Source organism: Misgurnus anguillicaudatus, chromosome 18, assembly GCF_027580225.2.
Source record: "Misgurnus anguillicaudatus chromosome 18, ASM2758022v2, whole genome shotgun sequence".
Classification (NCBI taxonomy): domain Eukaryota; kingdom Metazoa; phylum Chordata; class Actinopteri; order Cypriniformes; family Cobitidae; genus Misgurnus; species Misgurnus anguillicaudatus.
In genome coordinates, this window is record NC_073354.2 from 33,784,274 (window position 1) to 33,807,607 (window position 23,334).

A 23,334-nucleotide genomic window follows, 5' to 3' on the forward strand; every position below is an offset into this window, starting at 1 on the left:
TGCATGACATGAAGTTAAATCCTAAGAGTAATGCGATGGTTCGTGTTTGATGTGAACACAGCATAATTGGGTGTACAGACCAAACGCGAATTTAATGATTTTCTCAAATAGATTACATACAAAGTCAATGCAAACAAACAAATAGACGGCAACTCACGCGGGGCGATGCGAATGACGCAAAGTGGGCAGTGCAATTCCCGCGAAAACACTTGCTATTAGCTTCAAACGCGTCTTTGCGCAAGTTGAAAATATTCAACTCAAGCGAAAAATTAGCATGACACGAAGTTAAATCCCGCGAGTAATCTAGAGTGAGATATACGATGCCTCATGCTTGATGTGTACACAGCATAATGGGGTGTACAAACCAAACGTGAATTCAACAATTTACACAAATAGATTACATACAAAGTCAATGCAAACAAACGAATACACATCAACTTGTGCAGTGCGATGCGAATGACGCAAATTGGGCAGTGCAATTCCCGCGAAAACACTCGCTATTAGCTTAAAACGCATCTTTGCGCAAGTTAAAAATATACAACTCAAGCGAAAAATTCACATGACACGAAGTTAAATCCCACGAGTAATCTAGAGCAAGAAACGTGATGCTTCATGTTTGGTGTGTACACCACATAATGGGGTATACAAACTAAATGCAAATTCAATGATTTGCTCAAATAGATTACATACAAAGTCAATGCAAACAAGCAAATACACGCCAACTTGTGCAGGTTGATGCGAATGACGCAAATTGGGCAGTGCAAATTCCGCGAAAACACTCGCTATTAGCTTAAAACGCGTCCTTGCGCAAGTTAAAAATATACAACTCAAGCGAAATATTCATATGACACGAAGTTAAATCCCACGAGTAATCTAGAGCAAGATATGCGATGCTTCGTGTTAGGTGTGTACACCACATAATGGGGTATACAAACTAAATGCAAATTCAATGATTTGCTCAAATAGATTACATACAAAGTCAATGCAAACAAGCAAATACATGCCAACTTGCGTGGGGCGATGCGAATGACGCAAATTGAGCGGTGCAATTCCAGCAAAAGCACTCGCTGTTAGCTTCAAACGCGTCTTTGCGCAAGTTGAAAATATTCAACTCAAGCGAAAAGTTTGCATGACACAAAGTTAAATCCTGCAAGTAATCTAGAAACGCAATGCCTCATGCTTGATGTGTACACAGCATAATGGGGTGTACAGGCCAAACGCAAATTCAACGATTTGCTCAAATAGATTACATACAAAGTCAATGCAAACAACCGAATACCCATCCACTTGTGCGGGGCGATGCAAATGACGCAAATTGGGCAGTGCAATTTCCCGCGAAAACACTCGCTATTAGCTTAAAACGCGTCTTTGCGCAAGTTAAAAATATACAACTCAAGCAAAAAATTCACATGACACAAAGTTAAATCCCGCAAGTAATCTAGAGCGAGAAACGCAATGCCTCATGCTTGATGTGTACACAGCATAATGGGGTGTACAGGCCAAACGCAAACTCAACGATTTGCTCAAATAGATTACATACAAAGTCAATGCAAACAAACGAATACACATCAACTTGTGCGGGGCGATGCGAATGACGCAAATTGGGCAGTGCAATTCCCGCGAAAACACTAGCTATTAGCTTAAAACGTGTCCTTGCGCAAGTTAAAAATATACAACCCAAGCGAAAAATTCACATGACACGAAGTTAAATCCCACAAGTTATCTAGAGCGAGAAACGTGATGCTTCGTGTTTGGTGTGTACACCACATAATGGGGTATACAATCTAAATGCAAATTCAATGATTTGCTCAAATAGATTACATACAAAGTCAATGCAAACAAGCAAATACACGCCAACTTGTGCGGGGCGATGCGAATGACGCAAATTGGGCAGTGCAATTCCCGCGAAAACACTCGCTATTAGCTTCAAACGCGTCTTTGCGCAAGTTAAAAATATACAACTCAAGCGAAAAATTCACATGACACAAAGTTAAATCCCGCAAGTAATCTAGAGCGAGAAACGCAATGCCTCATGCTTGATGTGTACACAGCATAATGGGGTGTACAGGCCAAACGCAAACTCAACGATTTGCTCAAATAGATTACATACAAAGTCAATGCAAACAAACGAATACACATCAACTTGTGCGGGGCGATGCGAATGACGCAAATTGGGCAGTGCAATTCCCGCGAAAACACTCGCTATTAGCTTAAAACGCGTCTTTGCGCAAGTTAAAAATATACAACTCAAGCAAAAAATTCACATGACACGAAGTTAAATCCCACGAGTAATCTAGAGCGAGAAACGTGATGCTTCGTGTTTGGTGTGTACACCACATAATGGGGTATACAATCTAAATGCAAATTCAATGATTTGCTCAAATAGATTACATACAAAGTCAATGCAAACAAGCAAATACACGCCAACTTGTGCGGGGCGATGCGAATGACGCAAATTGGGCAGTGCAATTCCCGCGAAAACACTCGCTATTAGCTTCAAACGCGTCTTTGCGCAAGTTAAAAATATACAACTCAAGCGAAAAATTCACATGACACAAAGTTAAATCCCGCAAGTAATCTAGAGCGAGAAACGCAATGCCTCATGCTTGATGTGTACACAGCATAATGGGGTGTACAGGCCAAACGCAAACTCAACGATTTGCTCAAATAGATTACATACAAAGTCAATGCAAACAAGCGAATAGACGTGAACTCGCGCGAGGCAATGCAAATGACGCAAATTGGGTGGCGAGATTGCAGCGAAAACATTTGATATTATTAGCTTCAAATGCGTCTTAGCGCATGTTGAAAATATTCAACATTAAAATTTGTATGACACAAAGTTAAATCCTAAGAGTAATCTAGAGCAAGATATGCGATGCTTCGTGTTAGGTGTGTACACAGCATAAAACTGTCTATGGTGCAGCAATACTAGATACAAGTTCAAGTTTATTCACATCTTTGCATTGACTTTCTATGTAATTTACTCGCGCAAATCGTTGAATTTGCGTTTGGTGAAAACACCCTATAACCCAATGCTAATTTGTGAGCTACAGGAAAACAAAAACATACTAAATCTAACTTCAACTACTATTTAATACAGATAACGTGTGAATTAGAATGCACGAGACAGGAACTGACTCTGTCTCGTGCCACTGATGCAAACAGCAGGATACCAAAAAAGACATTGGCTGTGCCCAAAATAGCCCCATATACCATAAAAAATCATTTTGTAGTGGTGTCCGAAATCATAGTGGACATTTGAGTACCACTCATTCAACCCCACAATGCACTGCAAAAATGAGGGTACAACCGTTGTACACTCACAGCTAGCCGCTACTCGTCCACTTAGACACACGCTGAGACGTGTCCACACTGCCGAACTTAAGTGTCCGAATTCACTCACTGGTTTTCATTCACCCATTTAAGTGACCTTTATTAGTGAACTAGTGAATAAGGGCATAGGGGACTATTTCAGACACATACTGCACGAGACAGGAAGTGACACTGACACGTACAGCATGAGGCAGGAAGTCATGTGATGGCCCCACAGTCCTGGTGATCTCCATGCCACTGCTGTTTCCCAGGTGACCAGCTGACAGGTTGTGATGTGGACAGTGTTTCAGTGTGTGTGCGCTCGCTACAATCTGACCCTGAATAGCAGCACCGACCAGCGTACCCAGAACCTCCACAGTCATACCTGCAGATCAAATGTGCATGGAGAAAATTTCACATTTTATTATTATGTCAACCATTATGAAATGAAATTGCATTGTTGTTGTGCCCTGAAAGCATGCATTATAGGATTATTAGAACCTAAAAACTGTGTTTAAAGACTGTATATGCATGTAACTGAGCTGTATGCTTACGGTAAGCTGTAGCAGAATCTCTCTCATGTTGGTTGGTGCTCAAGAACATGGTCAGGGCGGAGTAAGGCACATGGAAGCACTGTAAGACAGGTGACAGAAATAACACACAGTACAAATGTTATTCTTTGGAGACTGGAAACAGAAACTGTTTTTGACATAAAATCATGCTACATAATGTAAAGAACATAACCCTGATATCTTTAATATCAACTGAGTAAGGTCATGTCAAAGATTGAAATTAAATTTAAATCAATACATGAAATCAAAGTTTGATACTCCTTAGACGATACTCCATGAATAGAAGATTATGAGATGATTATATATAACATATAAACAAAATAAAATTTTGTTTTTGCATAATTTGTCTGTGCGCTGGGTGGGTGTAATTATTTTGTATATATAAATACACGCACATGCATGTGTGTATTTAAGAAATATTTACATGTATTTATTTAGATTTTGATATTTTTTATATTATATATAAATAAACAAAAATTCATGAATGACATTATAAATAATGTAATGTAATTATAAATAAAATAACATCTTAAATGTATACATGCATGTGTGTATTTATACTGTAATTACACACAAATATTATGCAAACACAAACTTTTATTTTGTATGCAGTTAATCTTTTCACATCCCTGATATATCTTGATTGGCTTACGTTACATTGACATTTGCATTGTGCTGTTGGCACGCCAAAGGGTGTGCAAAATGTGCCAAATGTGAACTCACCATTACATTTAGGCTTTTGGCAGACACTTTATCATTGTGGCGGCCGGTGACTTCTTTTTCGTAATAATAATATGTGCATTTTTCTCCATGCACACTGGGTGGGTTTAATTATTTTGTATATATAAATACATACAAATGCATGTGTGTATTAAAGAAACATTTACATGTATTTATATATTTATTTAGATTTTTATATATTTGGTATTATGTATAAATAAATAAAAATTCATAAATGACATTATAAATAATGCAATGTAATTATAAATAAAATAACATCTTAAATGTATACATGCATGTGTGTATTTATATATACATAATAATCACACACAAATATTATGCAAACACAAACTTTTCTTTTGTATGCGATTATTTTTTTGACAGCCCTAATATATATATATTGATAGACTTACATTACATTCATTGACATTTGCATTGTGCTGTTGGCACGCCAAAGGGTGCACACGTTTTTTTTGTTTTTTTGCATGTGCAAAATGTCACTCACCATTACATTAAGTCATTTGGCAAGTCATTTTATCCAAAGGGATGAGTGGCGGCCGGTGACTTGTTTTTCGAGTGCGCACGATGCGAAGCTCGTCACAACATTTATTTAGCCCATCATGTGTGTGGCTCGTCATGTCAAAATATGTGTTCATTGCGTCATGTTAACCCATGCATCATGCGTCTTGTCAAAATACGAGCCTGATGCACATGCGTCGAAAAGGTTTATGATAAAAGAGACGCTCACGTTTGGCAGAAATCTTATGTGTAATCAGAGTTAAGTGTTAAGAAAATTATATTACGCAGTGTCCGAAAATAGTCCTCTACCATATTTTCGGCTGCTGCGTAATATCATTGCGCCTGCTGCAGCCATGTTACGGCAGCAAAGTCTTTGATTATTACGCCAGAATGCGAGTATAGTTCCTAGCCATATCTGCATAGAAAATCACAACTTTTAATTTTCTGTCTGTCTTAGTACATGATGTAACTACAAAAGAGTCAAGTTTTAAATAGGTAAAATATTGAAACTCTTTGGTTATTTTTAGCGTGATGCTAATGGTCTTATCAGATTCAATGGATTATGCTTAGCTATGCTAAAAGTGGTACCGCCAGACCCGGATATCAGCTGAATTGATCCAAAAAGGTAAAAATCAAATGTTTAACTCTAGGAGAGATGGAAAATGAGAATGAGTTAGCGTCTGTTGAGTATTTTGTGATCGTGAGCGTCTCTTTTATCATAAACCCTTTTGACGCATGTGCAACAGGCACGTATTTTGACAAGACTTATGATGCACATGGTTCAAATGACGCAACAAATGACGAGACATGACGAGAAATACACGACACTTTGAACACATATTTAAAATTCGCGTCTCTCAGAAGAGAAGTCACCGGCAGGATTATCTTTAAAATACAGGATGAGAAATAACGGAGTGTTCTTAAGCGATGTAACTAAAAACAGCAATGATAAGGTATCCAAAATTAAGAGCATCTATTAGTGGTTTTATAACCATCATCTTCCAAACACCCATTTATATTATATAACCTTATGCATTTTAAACAAAAATAACTCAAAATCAAATCCTAAAACAACAATGTGTGCTCTGTACATTGAAAATCAATACATCAAAGTACAGCAAAAGCTTTCCTGAACTTCCATATTGAATTGCACACTTACAGTAAGTGCACACTATTGGCTAACTTTTTTAAAAGCCAGGTCAGTGTTGTGGCAAACCAATATCCCATATAGCTCCCAAAATAATTTAAAACTGCAGAGCGCTCGCCCTTGTTTCTTATAGATTCCCTATGTGTGGCGGGCCCTGTTGGGTTTAATCCGGATTTGTTTATTTATACATAACCCAAAGTCTAATAATGAAAAACGGACTAATTAGAAATGTGTACACAACTCTGATCCCACACATACATCATGCTGTATATTACAAGCAGCTCCTGTTTCTCAGCCTGGTGTCTAAAGACAATGAAACGGACTAAAAGAGGAAACCGGTATTTATCCTCTCTGGTGGCTTTAACCATCTATTTATCAAGTAGTAGTTGGAATGACTTTTCATTACGCCGTAGACTGCGGCGGTCCCAGTGGCTTTCCTATTCTAGCTGGCAAGATTGTGTGTGGAGGTCTGCGCCAAGCCATAGTAACAAAAGACAGAAATACAAATCATGGAAAAGTTTAAACGACATGAAAGAGTTTAGGATATAGATAACCACAGTAACTTCTGTGGACAAGCATTTTGGGATGTGTTCATTTTAAAGCCAGGGTAGGGTGGAGACTATGTATTACTGATATATAAAGCCAGTGGCGGCCAGTGACTTCTTTTTCGAGGGCGCACAGTGCAAAGCTCATCACAACATGTATGTAGCCCGTTGTGTGTGGCTCGTCATTCCAAAACATGTGCCCACCATGCAAACTTATGCGCATCACGCGTGATCTCAAAATACGTGTCTGCTGCTTATGATAAAAATGACGCTTGCATTATAAATCATTTTGACGCGTATGCAGCAGGCACATATTTTGACAAGATGCATGATGCACATGGTTCACATAACAAAATAAACACATATTTTGAAATGACGAGCAACACACGACACTCCGGACACATATTTTGAATTTGTGCCCCTCGAAAAAGAAGTCACCGGCTGCCACTGTTTAAAACACAGTTTATAATATAAAGCTGCAATCCTTAACTTTTGCCTCTCTATCGCCATCTCTGTTTAAAACATAAAATTGCAGTTATTTGCATAGTAATGATCTGTATGTGCATTGTGCTTCTCCACGCTACTCTGCGCAGGTAAATCTGATCTGTGCATCTGTCATTAGGCTATACATCGACATGACCGTTATGTGGTGTTCACACCAGCGGCGGAAGAGGCGGGAAGTGCGAGTGATTTACATGTTAAGTCAATGCAAAGACGCGAATCGGCATCCTGCGGCACGGTACGCGCGAATTGAGCGTTGCCGCGGGAAACGCAAGAGTTGAAAAATCTGAACTTTGGGCGGAAAATCATGCTGCGTTAACCAATCAGGAGCTTGCTCTAGTAGTGACGTGATTACAGAAAGCTAGAGAAGTCCCAGAAGCCCCTCCCATGACGCGAATTTCCTCATGAATGTCTCGAATGACTAGAATTTCACGCGCGGCTTTAACGCGCGAATGAATCGAGTAAACCTTAAAATGTTCAAGCGTCCAACCATGCGCGAATAGTGCTTTTCTGCCGCCTCTTCCATGTCTGGTGTGAACGCACAGTTAGAAGGACATCCTAGAAGTCACATATCCGTAAAAATGTAATCTAAACAAGTAATATATCTGCCACGTTTGTTCAGAGTAAATGAAAGCGTAACTGCATTCACACCAGACGCGGAAGAGGCGGCAAAAACGCGCTATTTGCATTTTAAGTTTACTCGTTTCATTCACGCGTGAAATTCTAGTCATTCGAGACATTCACGCGGAAATTCGCGTCACAGGAGGGGCTTCTGCGACTCCACTTGCTTTCTGTAATCACATCACTATCAGAGCAAGCTCCTGATTGGTTAACGCGGCGTGATTTTCCGCCAAAGTTCCGATTTTCAACTTGCGCGTTTCCCGCAGCAATGCTCAATTCACACCGCGCAATTCGTGCGTACCGTGCCACAAAATGCCTATTCGCATCTTTGCATTGACTTAGCATGTACATTACTCGCGCTTGCCGCCTCTTCCGCGACTGGTGTGAACGCCACATAAAAGTTTAAACATAAATCACGATGCTATGATGTCTTATCTATTGCTTTTCTTAGGGCCGGTCCCGGACAGGGCTTATCTTAGACTAAAATGCACATGCGCGTTAATTTAAAATCACCTTGTACAGGTATATCTTAACATGAAATGTGTTCAAACAATGCTCTGTGTTTTTATGTTGATTAATTCATACCGTGACAGTAGGCGATAACAAAATCAAAACATATGACACAGACAACATTCAATGTGAATGTATCTGTGGGGCATTTGAGACCACATGATGGATGAAGTTGTTTCAGAGTAGCCAGTATTTAGCATTCAATTCTGTTATAACCTTAAAATAACATTAAACTAGTGATGTGTGCCAGATACATACTGTGATGAGAGTTTGGTAGAGACAGTAGAAGCCCAGATACCAGATGAACCTCCCGGTGATAAAAGGTGGGACAAACCAGAGGAAGACATAAGAGACCACCATAAATGGAGTACAGCCCACCATCCTAAAATGAAAAAGACATGGTTGCTTTACAGCATGGCTCAAAACGCATAAAGTGTTGGGAAAGCATTGCATTAGCAGTGCAAGGATCAGTGTTTTGTGTCCCAACATAGGTGTTTGTCAAACATATAAATATGACTGCATAACGAACATCCCGTATTGCTCAGTGGTAAAGCATTGTGTTAGCAGCACAAAAGGCCATGGGTTTGAACCAAGGGAAAACACGCATACTGATCAAATGTAATGCATTGAAAGCATTGGTTTCGATGAAAGCGACTTCACTGAAGGCAAAGTCATCAGGCCACTAAAACCTGACTGTTGTCTTTGACATATGATCTGTGGTTCACTCCTCTCGTTTTAGCTCCTGTACTAATCAATATAACCTAAACAGAGTAACCCGAGTATCTTCTTAAAGCTACAGTACATATTTGTAAAGATACTTTAGTGGGTTGCAGGGACGGTCGTATAAATCAGACGATCACAAAGCCACAGAACCAAATTCTTTCTATAACACAGTTGTTATGAATTTATGCTGTGTGTCGCTGTTCTCGGGATGTGGGAAGATGTGCTGGCCATTTATAATTCATGTACAACATACCATTAGAGAAGAGGCAGTCGGCAACAGACACATGCTGATGGAAGATAAAAAATGTCAAAAACTGAAACAAAAGTATCATTTTTATTCAAACCCCCAGTGAATGATTTACAATACTGTTAAAAGTGTAGGAAAACTTCCTCTGTTCAACGTTTTAGAAAAATAGTGAACTAGCAAAAAATAGCAAAAAAAAACATTCCCTGGCCAAAAATATATTTTATATATATTCTAAATCTTTTTTGAATGTAATGCTTAATTGAATATATTTTTTAATTTATTTGATAAATATTATTTTATTTATTAAATATTATATATTTGAATATATTTAGTTTTAACCTTCATCAACATATATTTCAAAATGTATTTTTAAGGGGAAGCAAATACGTTTCTAATTTTACATCCAATATGGCAAAAAAAAATTATATTTTATATAAATTATAAATTTTTATATTATTTTATATTAAAATTTTTATTTTCTGAATATATATTTTAAATATTTGCTATATGCAAGTTCATTTTATAAAATATATTTTTGAAGTTGAATATATATTTTATTTTGACCTTTTTAAAACAGGTTTGTAACATAAACAAAGTAGAAAAAAAGTTTTTTTTCTAATACGATGTGAATATATTGGATGGAAATATATGGAGGGCTAAATATAAATGATTTACTTTGAAAATATATATTTCTAAATATATAAAAAATGGCTAAAAAATATATCTGTGAAAAATATATTTTTGTAAACATATTCCAAAATATATTTCAGCAAATATATTTTTGGCCATTTTTGTACATTTTAAAATATATTTTTTGCCGTATGGGCCAATTTATGTTGTGACTAAAAGCATTCAAAATAAATAAAAAATAAATATATTTTAGAATCTGCAGTGTAGTCATCCTTTGCCTAGAATTTGCAAAAAATAAAATAAAAAAATGTTCAAGCCCCTTCTTGAGGTTTTAGTCTGTGAGGAATTTTTAAAAGTCTATTATGGCCTCTTATTGGCTACTTTTTCTTTATTATTCGGTCCAAGTCATCAATTTCAAAAATAATGTTGTAAAAAATATAATGATCATGAGAAACATTTCCATCAGTTGTTTTTGTATGTACCAAAACACAATCAGCCATAGATCAGTGGTCTCCAACATGGTGCCCGCACAGAGTTTGTGAGTTGCCCGCCAAAGCACATTTTATTAATAGCCTCAATTTTAATATTTATTTATTACATACTTTTATATTAACTTAGCTTATTTTGCGATGTTAAAAACATATCAACAAGTTTTGAGTAGACTATATAAAAAAGTAGCCCTCTGGATTGTTTTATCCATTGTGGTAGCCCTTGCTCCCAAAAAGGTTGGAGACCCCTGTGCTACCCTACTGAAAAATCCAGCTAAAACCAGCATAAGCTGGTAGCTGGTTTAAGGTGGTTTACGCTGGTCCTCCCAGCCTGACAAAGGTGGTCATGCTGGTGGGCCAGCTGGTCTTCCAGCATGACCAGCTAAGTCCAGCTAGACCAGCTTAAAATGTGACCAAAACACAGCTAGACCAGCTTGCTACACCAGCAAAACCAGCTTCCTACACCAGCAAAACCAGCTTCCTACACCAGCAAAACCAGCTAAAATCAAGCTGGGGACCAGCTAAAACCACCTCACCAGCTTATGCTGGTCTTAGCTGGATTTTTCAGTAGGGTAGATCATAAAGAATCAATATTATTACTCTGATCTCTATTAATAACAATCCAAATTTCTTGCACCCATCAGATTTAATAACCACTCTCTGACTTTCAGTACTGACAGTAGCTGACTGGAGCAAAACTTAAATACTGAATTAAGGGTGTTCCTGAGTCAACTCCAGAACTATCGACCTTGTTCTTGTAAAGAAAACCTCACTGTTTGTCCAGATCCTTTCTCAGCAGGTTTTGCTCTGACCTCTATACCACACTGACGTTCACTGCAAAAACTTCAACCAGCCTAAAGTGGTCTAGCTGGCCACTAAGCTGGTTTCCACTGGTCAGGCTGGTCTGGTATGATGGTTTTAGAAGGGTTTTGGGCGCTTGTCAGCTGGTCAGCCCTCTAAACCAACAAACCACTGTTTTCTGGATAATAACTGGATCGCACTGACAGCCTGAGTAATAGGGTAAATTCCCATTTGAAAGGGATCGTCGTAGAATCTGCAAATCTAAATGTTGTGTTGATACAATAAACACGAAACACACCAGAAGCCCCTCATGGGCAAGGCTGAGATGTTCTGCAGTGATGCTTTGAACACAAACCGTAACAACTTCCTGCCATTCACTGTGATGTCACATCTAAGTATAATGAGAACTTCCTGTAAGACACTTAATCTTGCGCATGTCGTCACTACAATCTTTTGGGAAGCCGGCATAGGACGTTTTGAAGAGGATAATGTGTAGAATATAAGTCAGAGTGAGAGATTCCCAAAATAGTTTAGAGATTGAAAGCCATCTTATTAAAAAATGAGAACGTGTCACTTACCACGGCATTAGTCGTCCAATCTTAGTCCATTTGCTCTTAGTAATGAAGAATCCCACAATGGGGTCAGTCACAGCCCCCCAGGCCTTACCAATGAACAACACCATTGAAGCCTGAAATGGATTAATCTGGAGAAGAAAAAGGGATCATCAGCTGATCTCAGGTCTCCCCTACTGAAAAATCCAGCTAAGACCAGCATAAGCTGGTAGCTGGTTTTAGCTGGTTTAAGATGGTTTACGCTTCCTACACCAGCAAAAACAGCTAAAACCAAGCTGGAGACCAGCTAAAACCAGCTCACCAGCTTATGCTGGTCTTAGCTGGATTTTTCAGTAGGGTCAGTCTTTACAAGCTGTAAATATCTCAATAATTTATAATTAGCGTTTACATAAATAAGACCATTTATTGTTCATTTGTTCATTTTTTTGCTTCTTTTTCACTAAGGTGATGACCACTCTGTCAGAAACAAATGGTCAAAATATGGTCCCCAGCTGTCATTGGGGCAGTACCCTTTAAAAAAAGTACACTTTGGGGCCTATTAGTACCTAAGATAGTGCATATTAGTACCTCAAAGATATATGTTAGTACCACTCAGACAGCAGACAACTCAGGGCCGGATACACACCGGATCCGCACCGAATATGTGTACCTAAATGATACATATTAGGACCTTTTTAAAGGGTACTGCCCCAGAGATAGCTTGGGACCATTTTTGAATGTCTTTTATCTCTATTTACATCGTACACTTGAGTATAATTGCTGATTGTTTATCCTAAAATCTCACCTGTGCGATGTCAAGGAGATATATCTGAAGGAAGAAGGCAGTCGCACTCCCAGCCACCTGATTTGGTGCACCACCGATGGCGAAACACAGTTTGCTACATACAGATAGCTTCTGATCTAGATGGGTCTGCAGAATTTGGGACAGAAAATATGGGATGTCAATCAGAAAAATGCATGTGACTGTATGTGTTCGTGTTGTGTAAAATCATTTGCAAATGCAGATCATTTACATTCTTAAACAAAAAGTACTTTGTAAAATCGTTTGTTAGGAATATTGGGAAATGAACCTCGAAATGATAATATACAGGTCCTCCACTTTTAATTGCAATTTCGGTTTATATAATCGAATACAGTAAAGGTGCAGTGTGTAAATTTTAGCGGCATCTAGTGGTAAGGTTGCGAATTGCAACCAACGGCGTAGTCCACAGCTCACCCCTTGCTTTTGAAACACATAGAGAAGCTACGGTAGCTGCCACCGGACAAACATGTCATCGTCGGAGACAACTTAGTAAAAAAAATGTCCGTTAGGGGGTTCTGTAGAAAAATGGCGGCACAAAATGGCGACTTCCATGTAAGAGGACCCTCTTTGTATGTAGATAAAAAAGGTCTCGTTCTAAGGTTATAAACACATAACGGTTCATTATGAAAGGTCTTTGTACACCCCTGATAATATAGTTTTGTATATTCTTTTGCATTTCTGTAAAGAGATCCTTCTAAAAATTACACACTGCACCTTTAACTAAATAAAATAAATGTTTATCCGAGGGGCGCGAATTCAAAGTATGTGTTCGGAGTGTCGTGTGTTGCTCGTCATGTCAAAATATGTGTTCTTTGCGTCACGTGAACCATGTGCATCGTGCGTTGAAGTGGTTTATGATGAAAGAGACACTCATGTTCACAAAATACCAGTGGCGGCTCGTGACTGCTCATCCGAGGGTCGCAAATTCAAAATATTTGTTCGGAGTGTCATGTGTGCACTGCAAAAAATGATATTCAAGAAAAACATTCTTAATATTTTTGTCTTGTTTTCAGTAAAAATATCTAAAAATTCGTAAATTAAGCTTTTTCTTGATGAGCAAAACGATGAGTCTAGTTATAAAATAAGTCTAGTTTTTATCATATTTAAGTGATTTGGTGCATAAAACAAGCAAAAAAACTAGTGCTGGGCAAAGATTAATCGTGATTAATCGCATACAAAATAAAAGTGATTTTTGGCATAATATATGAGTATGTGCTGTGTGTAATTATTATGTATAAATAAATACACACACATTCATGTATGTATTTAAGAAACATTTACATGTTTATATATATTTATTTATATTTTTATATATTCTATATTAGATATAAATTTATAAAATGTATATATAAGTAAAACAATTCTGAAATGAATATATGAATGTGTGTGTGGTTAAATATACATAATAATTAGACACAGTACACGCACATATATTCTTCAATTTAGTGTTTAAGAAAAATGTTCAAGATTTTTTTGCTTACCCCATTGGCAGATTTTTTTAGCTTGTTTTATGAACAAAATCACTTAAATTTGATATTTTTGGTCTAAAAACTAGACTTATTTTCGTTGTTTTGCTCATCAAGAATCTTAATCTTAATTTAAGAATATTTAGATATTTTTACTGAAAACAAGACAAAAATACTACGAATTTTTTTCTTAAATAATTTTTTGTTAAGACACTAACTTAACACTAAACTCTGATTACACATGAGATTAAGCGAGTATCTGGTAAACGCGAGTGTCACTTTATTCATAAACCCTTTCAACGTCTTGTCAAAACAAGTGCCTGCTGCACATGGTTCACATGACGCGCCGAACACATATTTTGAAATGACGAAACACACACATGATGGGCTAAATACATGTTGTGACGGGCTTTGCATCATGCGCCTTCGAAAAAGAAGTCACCGGCCGCCACTGGCAGATGGTGACCCGATTGGTGCTCATAGTTATGTGACACTTGTAGTTATTTTTTTAGTCCGTAGTTGAGTGATGGGTGCTTGATTACGGCTGTGAGACCATCAGCATGTCTGAGTCTTCATTAAGGTCTTTGTGTGAGAAACATCATCTGGTTTTGTGCTTTCGATATAGAGTCTCAGCTTGCAGTATGTGTGTGGTATAGCTCCTCATTCTGTAACCCTTCAATCCTCAAATAATATTTAAACCAGATGTTTCCACTGAAGTCAGTGAGGGGTCATTTGATCAAAAAACATTCTCTAAAATTAAGGCTCCACAATGGACACCATAATCATGCAAAATCATTTTTTAATGGTTGTTGTGAAGAACTGTAAGTTGCTTTGGATAAAATCCTCCAACAAATGCATAAATTTAAAGATTATAAAACAAATAAAGACTCCATAAATGAGTCTTCTGAAGCCATATGATACGTTTAAAGTTACAATAAAGCCAGTGGCGTCTCGTGACTGCTCATCCGAGGGGCGCTAATTCAAAATAAGTGTTCGGAGTGTCATGTGTGTTGCTTGCGTTTTTAAAATATGTGTTTGTTGCGTCATGTGAAGCATCACGTGTTTTGTCAAAATAAGTGCATGCTGCACACGCATCAAAACCGTTTTTGATAAAAGAGACGCTCACGTTCACAAAATACACGCAAGACACTCCCTTAACAGTAAACTCTGATTAAGCGTGAGATTATGCAAGTATCTGGCAAACACGAGCATCTCTTTTATCATAAACACTTTAGACGCGTCTGCAGCAGGCACTTATTTTGGGATCACTCGACGTGCAGAACACATATTTTGACATTACGGACCACACACATGACGGGCTACATACATGTTGTGACAAACTTCGCATCGAGCGCCCTCGAAAAAAAAGGTCACCGGCCGCCACTGAATAAAACTGAAGTAGCGATTGTCTTATTTTCCCCGTCGTGATATATCCGAATGAAACAGATTCTGAAATGACAAAAAAAGTAGGGAGGGACTTGAATTCATCCATTGAAAATTGACTGGACTGTTTGAAGTTGAGGCATGTTGCTATTTGCTAATTGCTGCAATCTTTTCTCGGGTCCCGCCCTCCCGCGAGAGATCGTTTTGAGGAGGAGATTTGCTTTAATTAAAAAATATGAGGGCACATGAAAAAAATGAAGCTCAAAACGTACCACAATATTGCAAATCTTTAAATCTTGTGCACTCTTACACTGCAAAAAATGATTTTCAAGAGAAAAAAATCTTAGTATTTTTGTCTTGTTTTCAGTAAAAATATCTAAAAATTCTTAAATTAAATTGTTTAAAAAAAAAAAGTCTAGTTTTTAGACCAAAAATATCATATTTAAGCGATATTGTGCATAAAACAAGCAAAACAAATCTGCCAATGGGGTAACACTAAATTCAAGAAAAATTCAAGAAAAATTTGCTTATCCAATTGGCAGATTTTTTGCTTGTTTTATGCACAAAATCACTTACATTTGATATTTTTGGTCTAAAAACTATTTTTTATTTTGAAAAAGAATCTTAATTTAAGAATGTTTAGATATTTTTCCTGAAAACAAGACAAAAATGCTAAGAATTTTTTTTTTTATTGAAAATCATTTTTGGCAGTGTGGCATCATAAAGCACTGCAAAAATGACTTTCTTACTTAGTGTTTTTGTCTTGTTTTAGCAAAAATATCTAAAAATTCTTAAATTAAGATGTATTTTCTTGATAAGAAAAATGACCTAGGAAAATAAGTCTAGCTTTTAGACAAAAAAATAAAATTTAGCAAATTTGTGCTTAAAACAAGCAAAAAAAATCTGCCAATGGAATAAAAAATTTCCTGAATTAAGTGTTTATAAAAAAGTAAACTTATTTCAAGAAAAATTTTCTTATTCCATTGACAGATTTTTTTTTGCTTGTTTTAAGCACTAATTTACTTAAAGTTCATATTTTTTGTCTAAAAACTAGACTTATTTTTCTTGGTCCTTTTGCTCATCAGGAGGATGCATCTTGGTTTAATTGACTTAATTTTTGGATATTTTTGCTGAAGGCGGGACAAAAATACTAACTAATGGGTCATTTTTTGCAATGAGCACGTTTATTTTTAAAACGATGTCCCATGCTTGACGTTCTGCCTAACATCTCTGTTTGTGTTCCACAGAAAAAGTTTTGAACTATGGGTGAAAAAATTAAATATCTTTTGGGGGAATATAATGACACACCAGAGACATTATGGGTGTAGTGAGTGACTTTTCATTATCATAACAAATAAAGAAAATGTGTGCGCCTGTTGGCTTTCTTGTGAATGAGAGAGAGTAAATGTGTGCCCACACGAAGGGTGTGTGCCCACAAATGTATGGTGTGTGAGAAGACAAGCGTGGAGAAATCCTTTCAACACATTAAAGGAAGTTCAACCTCCATGCCCAGGCATATATTTACAACCTCTCCTCCAGAGATCTTACGAGAAAGTTAGACAGACATGTGGAGCTGAAAATACGACAGAAGTCAAACAGTCATCTTCTGAGCTGCAGACTCATTCATCCATTCAGTCGAAGCCAATGTTTAGTGTCTCCACATCAACGTACACATTGCATAGCCTTTCCAACAAGACAACCACGGAGGGCGGGACCAAACGCACTTCAAAGATGTTGTTCTCATAATGAAAAGATGAATAACCTCAGTTAAGAAATCACAATATGGGATATAATGGTTGTGGGTTTGGAACTTTCTTCAAGTCTGAAAATGGATGTCCCGTATTCTCACAAAGCTTATTTTTGTTGCTCTTATCACGACAGACACAAACAGGAAGTCATTGAGTCGAGACACAAAATATTCGACTTCCTCACAGATTGAAAACACCAAATTCATGATAGCAGCACTTCTGTGTCCATAGACAGATATGAACAGAACTGTGTAAATCACATCAATCTGTGATGAAAAATCACAAAAGCTTACAAGGTTCTTCACAGCAATGCCATTGAAGAACCGGCTTGGGGTCATATTTATCTCCAAAATGAGAAGAAAAAAGAATAATTTGCATTACAATGTTCAGATATTGTTAAATTCTGTGTAAAGTCAATTTAGAGAATTGTTTCTAAACACATTATGGGCCCTATTTTAACGATCTAAGCGCATTGTCTAAAGCGCACAGCGCAACGTGTAAATGGGCGTGTCTGAATCCACTTTTGCTAATTTAACGACGGGAAAAATGGTTTGTGCGCCGAACGCATGGTCGAAAAGGGTTGGTCCTATTGTAATGGGAGTATTTTGGGCGTAACGTGCAGTAAACCAATGAGAGTCTCAGCTATCATCCCCTTTAAAAGTAAGTTGCGCTGGCGCTATGTCTAATCCCTATTTAGATAACGGACTTTGTAAACTGAAAAACTAAGCGGAGGAAGAAGATCCCCAGTTAAAGATTAATGTTAAATAATTGTGTTGTTTTTCACTTCTATTGAAATTGTTATTTTTTTTAATAAAACCTTTAAAACCCGTTTTCTTTTAGTCATGGAAGTAAAAAGCAGGCTTGTAATTGCTTTAAATGTATGGCTATCAAATATCATCAAAAAATAATTTACAAGTATGTAAGATAAGGTTTGTACTGTTAAAATACTTTATTTGTAACAAACAGGAGATAAAGAATTTACAAACGGCTCTCCGCACGTTTCAGCACTTTGGACAGCGTTTTTTAGCAAAGAGTTTTTTTTAAGCATTACTTAAAATGTTTTTCATCTCACCATATCCACAGGTACAGAGTCATCATATACAATAAATCCGTGAGGTAGCATTAAAAAAAAACATTTAAAAACAGATGCATTTGTTTAAAGCAAAGCATTTATTTACTTACCAGGCTGCAGGTGAAGCAGCTCTTTGCGCCTTCTAACGTCTCATAATTAGTCCTCATTTATGTCCAAGAGACTCAATAATAATCTTTTACATTCAATCCTTTAATCTTCATATTTAAAAGCATTTTTGTGCTGCTGGGCATTCATGTACTTTGTCATAAAACCTGCGTTGTCCTCCCGTTTATAGGCGCATATTAATGCGCTCTTTAAATAACATAAAACATATTGCGCCATTGACTTTAGACTTTAGACCAGGTTTTTGTTGGTCAATGGCGTAGTCTATTTTAGTTGCCTCAAAATAGCAACGCACCAACAATGCGCCTGAACACGCCTCGTTTTCAGACCAGAACGCCCATGAGCGCAAAAGGGGCGCAAATGCATTTGCTATTTAAACAACGCGGCGCTAAACGTGAAAATTAGGGTGGAAACTAGCGAAAGACACTTGCGTCGCGCATTGCGCCGGGTGTAAGATAGAGCCCTATAAATGTTAGAAGTGTTTTTGAAACACAGTGGCAGTCAGTGACTCCTTTCCGAGGGGTGCGAATTCAAAATATGTGTTTGGAGTGTCGAGTGTTACTCTTCATGTCAAAATATGTGTTCGTTGCATCATGTGAACCATGTGCATTATGCGACTTGTCAAAATATGTGCCTGCTGCATATGCGTCAAAAGGGTTTATGATAAAAGACACACTCACGTCCACAAGACACTCATTTAAAGAGCACCAATTATCTGTTTTACGATTTTACATTTCCTTTGGTGTGTAAGTGTGTATTAGATATGCAAAAGGTTCAAACCCCCCAAAAAACAATGACGCGAGTTATCATCTCCAACGTAAATCTCTTTTCTTGGACTACAATAAACACACGAATTGTAGGCAACAATTTACTTCCTATGATTGGTGATGTAGACAAGACCAACATTATCATAATTCCTCCTGGTTTGACTCATAGCTTGTAAGTTAACTCCTGTTAGCATTGCATTGTGAGTAAATCTTTCAAACATGGTAAAGAGCGTCACATTTCCGGCTGACGTCAGAGGTATTCAGGCCAATCACAATGTACAGATTAGCTGGCCAATCAGGGACACAGCGCTTTTCAAATCGATGAGTTTTGTACATCAATCGGTGCATTTCAGGAAGAGAGTGAAATCTGGAGCTACAAAAATGTATGGTAGGCTATGTGAAAAATAATGTGTTTTTTTAACCATAAACCACGCAAACCTGTACTATACCAAATGCACAAAATAACGTTGTTTTTTAGCAATGAAATAGGTTCTCTTTAACACTAAACTCTGAGTATGTGGCAAACGTGAGCGTCTATTTCATCATCAACCCCTTCAAAGTGTCTGGAGCTGGCTCGTATTTTGACATCACGCGTGATGCACATACGTTTACATAACGCGGCAAACACATATTTTGGCATGACGAGCCACACACATGACGGGCTAAATACATATTGTGACGAATTTCGCATCATGTGCCCTCGAAAAAGGCCGTCACTGCTGAAACCCATTAGAAAAAGACTGTGGACTATGTAGTACTGAAATGTGGAGTTACACCATTAAACAGTTTTTCCTCATTTCTGAGTTCAGGATTGTTTTTGGTGGGCCTAACATCATGGCTCGATGGTGCACAGGAGCAACCGAGCATGGCCCCGTCTCTAACACAATCACAAGCATCCATTCAGGTTTTACCGATACTTAAAGTTGAGAGAGACGGCAGCTTTCCCATGAGTGGGCGTGGTTTCAGCTCTGACAGCGGACACGCCCCCAGTGTCTGAGAGCAAAAAAATCCTGCTTATTTTTCCTAGATTTTGAAAACTTATTTTATTTACTTGCCAGTTTTTCATCATTAAAATTTGGTTGGGTGGATAATATCACATTTTCTGTGGTGTGACAAACTGAGAACACATTTAATACTTTTTTAAAATGGGATTGTTGGCTGGGATATTTAATAAGACTTTACACAGACTTTAAGCAGCTTTTAAGCACATTTACATTGATGAATATTTGGGAATATCATGGTTAATATATATAATAATAATAGTAATAATAATAATAATAATATAATAGTAATAATAATAATAATAATGATGATCATAATAATAATGATAATAATAATAATTATAATAATAATTATTAGTATTATTTGTATTATTATTATTATTACTATTGTATTATTACTATAATATTATAATTATAATTTAATTATTATTATTATTATTATTATTATACAATAAATAATAACAATAATAATATTTATTATTATTATTATTTGTATTATTATTAATATTACTATTGTATTATTATTATTATTATTATTATTATTATTATTATTAGTATTATTATTAGTATTATTATTATTATTAAAGCTGGACATAAAGTCAGTCTTTGCTTTAATCCAACTTTATACTGTATAGTGTTTGTATGAGAATGAATCTGAATGACATAATGAAGGATTTGAGGGTTTTATGACCAGTGGGATTTGAAAACACATTTGGTCATTACAAGGTCAAATTCACCCTGCTCTTTCACCTCTAATCTGAATGACATTGCTGCAGAGAGCGCGTAAAACAACATTAAACCCTCAAAATCCCAACAGCTAAGTGACAATTTTTCATGATTTATATAAAATATAAATATAAGCTTAAAGCAACACTATGTATTTTCCATGTAAAAATGACTTACAGCTCCCCCATGTGGTTGAAAAGCGCAAAAGTGCCTGGTATCAGACACTCTTCTGCAGGCAGGAGGAGGGGCGGGGCTGTGTTTCCTACCCTCCACCGCCACTTTCAGAGTGTGCTTGTAGCAGCTAGGAGGCTGCTCAGGTTGCAGCAACAGTACAATTTGTCCAGTTAAAAGTTGTTCTATCACTGAAATAATTTTAGAGACATTATTTAAAGGTAAAAAAACTACACAGTGTTGCTTTAATATAAAACTTATACAACCAATATCATGTCAAATGATGGCAGATCTGAACACCCCTGACTGTCCTGAAAAATTACCAAACAGCATGTATGGCTCCCTCTTACAATATACCTGCTGTGTGTGCAGATACTGTATGACTATACTGGCAAAAAATAATGATTGTCCCAAAAGATTAGTAAAGCTACTCATTTAAAATGGTTATCATGTTTCAAAGTACTTAGTCTACAAACAAACTGGTACCAAATATATTTTGCCACCTTAGGTGTTACCAAATTCTGGCTTGGCCCATGAACTAATTGTAAAGGCAGGCGCTCTCTTGTGTAGTTTCACATGATTCAAAAACAGAAGCTCTTTAGTTTGTACAAACATACTTCACAGTCATTGCAGTTACACATGTAAAAACAAAATAGATCAAATCCAAAATATAACACATCATCACACTGGTCAAAATATGTACTGCAGCTGTCAATGGGTCAGTAGCCTTTAAAAAGGTCCTGATATGTATTCATCTGGTACCAATATGTACCTTTAAAGGAAAACAGCACAGTTTTTCAATATTTTACTATGTTCTTACCTCAACTTAGACAAATTAATACATACATATCTTTGTCAATGCATGCACTTCATCTTTGTGCAGCGCCTCGTGAATGTGTTAGCATTTAGCCTAGCCACATTCATTCCTTAGGATCCAAACAGGGATGAATTTATAAGCCACCAAACACTTCCATGTTTTCCCTATTTAAAGACTGTTACATGAGTAGTTACATGATTAAGTATGGTGGCACAAAATAAAACTTTTGTTTGGAGCCATAGGAATGAATGGGGCACGGTGGTGTTTTCCTTTAGGACATTATTACTGTATGTTTAGCCTACTAATATAAACTATTTGGGTATTAAATCTGTACTTTTTGAAAGGGTACAGCGAGGGTACATATATGATCATTTTTTTCTGACAGGAATAACAGTTTTAAAACTCACAATTCATTTGTGTCTATTTTGATTTCTCCTACTGATTTTGTGAAGAAAGATCTGAGACAAGGTTACTTAGTCGTTTTGGGCTATAAACAAGCAGCAAGAAACACTATTTTAACCTTCAACTATAGGAGAGACTGAATCTCTTTCGCGATGCATGTGCAAGCCAAGCACAAGAGCTTCATGGTGTTTCCATACATTATTGACACCCACCCACCATCATCATCCCCCATTACTTGACCTGAGGGTCACCGCAGAAAACAACATGGAAGAGACCTGACTGACAGCTCAGTCTTTAAATGACTGAAGGTCACACTGTCTCCAAACCTGCATGTATCTTGTATAAAACAATTGATTGTAGATAAAACATTGCTATAGGTGCATTTAAAGGGATAGTTCACCTAAAAATGAAAATTAAGTCATCATTTTCTCATCCTCATGTTGTTGTTAATCTGTATGAATTTCTTTTTTCTAATGAACACAAAAGAAGATATTTTGAAACATTATGGTAAACTAACAGCTGATTGTAAACATTGACTTCCATAGTAGGAGAACAAATATGATGAAAGTGTTGTGATAAATGATGAAGAAGATATTTTGATAAATAATGGTAAGCACACAGTTGACGGTACCCATTGAATTCCATCGTATTTGTTTTTCCTACTATGGAAGTCAATGGTCATCTGTGTGCTTACCATCATTTATCTAATAATCTTCTTTTGTGTTCATCATAAAAAGAAATCCATACAGGTTAAGAACAACATGAGGAGAAAACAATGACAACATTTTTATTTTTGGGTGATCTATCCCTTTAAATGTCAAGGAACATGCATCCAATTTAACAGACCAAATAAAAAAATTTTCTGAACTTTGGAGCATCATTAATTCTCATTAAAGATGAACTTTCAAGATTATTTGTGGAACAATGATTAAAACATAAAGAAAT

At 36.8% G+C, this 23,334-nt stretch overlaps 1 protein-coding gene across 1 annotated transcript in view; it reads right to left on the reverse strand.

The window, feature by feature from the left end:
- The window catches only part of mfsd2b (MFSD2 lysolipid transporter B, sphingolipid), a 35,687-nt gene that overhangs the window by 11,345 nt on the left and 1,008 nt on the right, over positions 1 to 23,334 (reverse strand). Inside the window, exons 2-6 of the mRNA XM_055186824.2 lie at positions 12,696 to 12,821; positions 11,918 to 12,042; positions 8,709 to 8,832; positions 3,870 to 3,948; positions 3,519 to 3,700 (exon numbers count right to left, since the gene is read on the reverse strand). Coding sequence (XP_055042799.2) covers positions 3,519 to 3,700; positions 3,870 to 3,948; positions 8,709 to 8,832; positions 11,918 to 12,042; positions 12,696 to 12,821 — 636 coding nt within the window. The remainder of the gene's footprint in view (positions 1 to 3,518; positions 3,701 to 3,869; positions 3,949 to 8,708; positions 8,833 to 11,917; positions 12,043 to 12,695; positions 12,822 to 23,334) is intronic.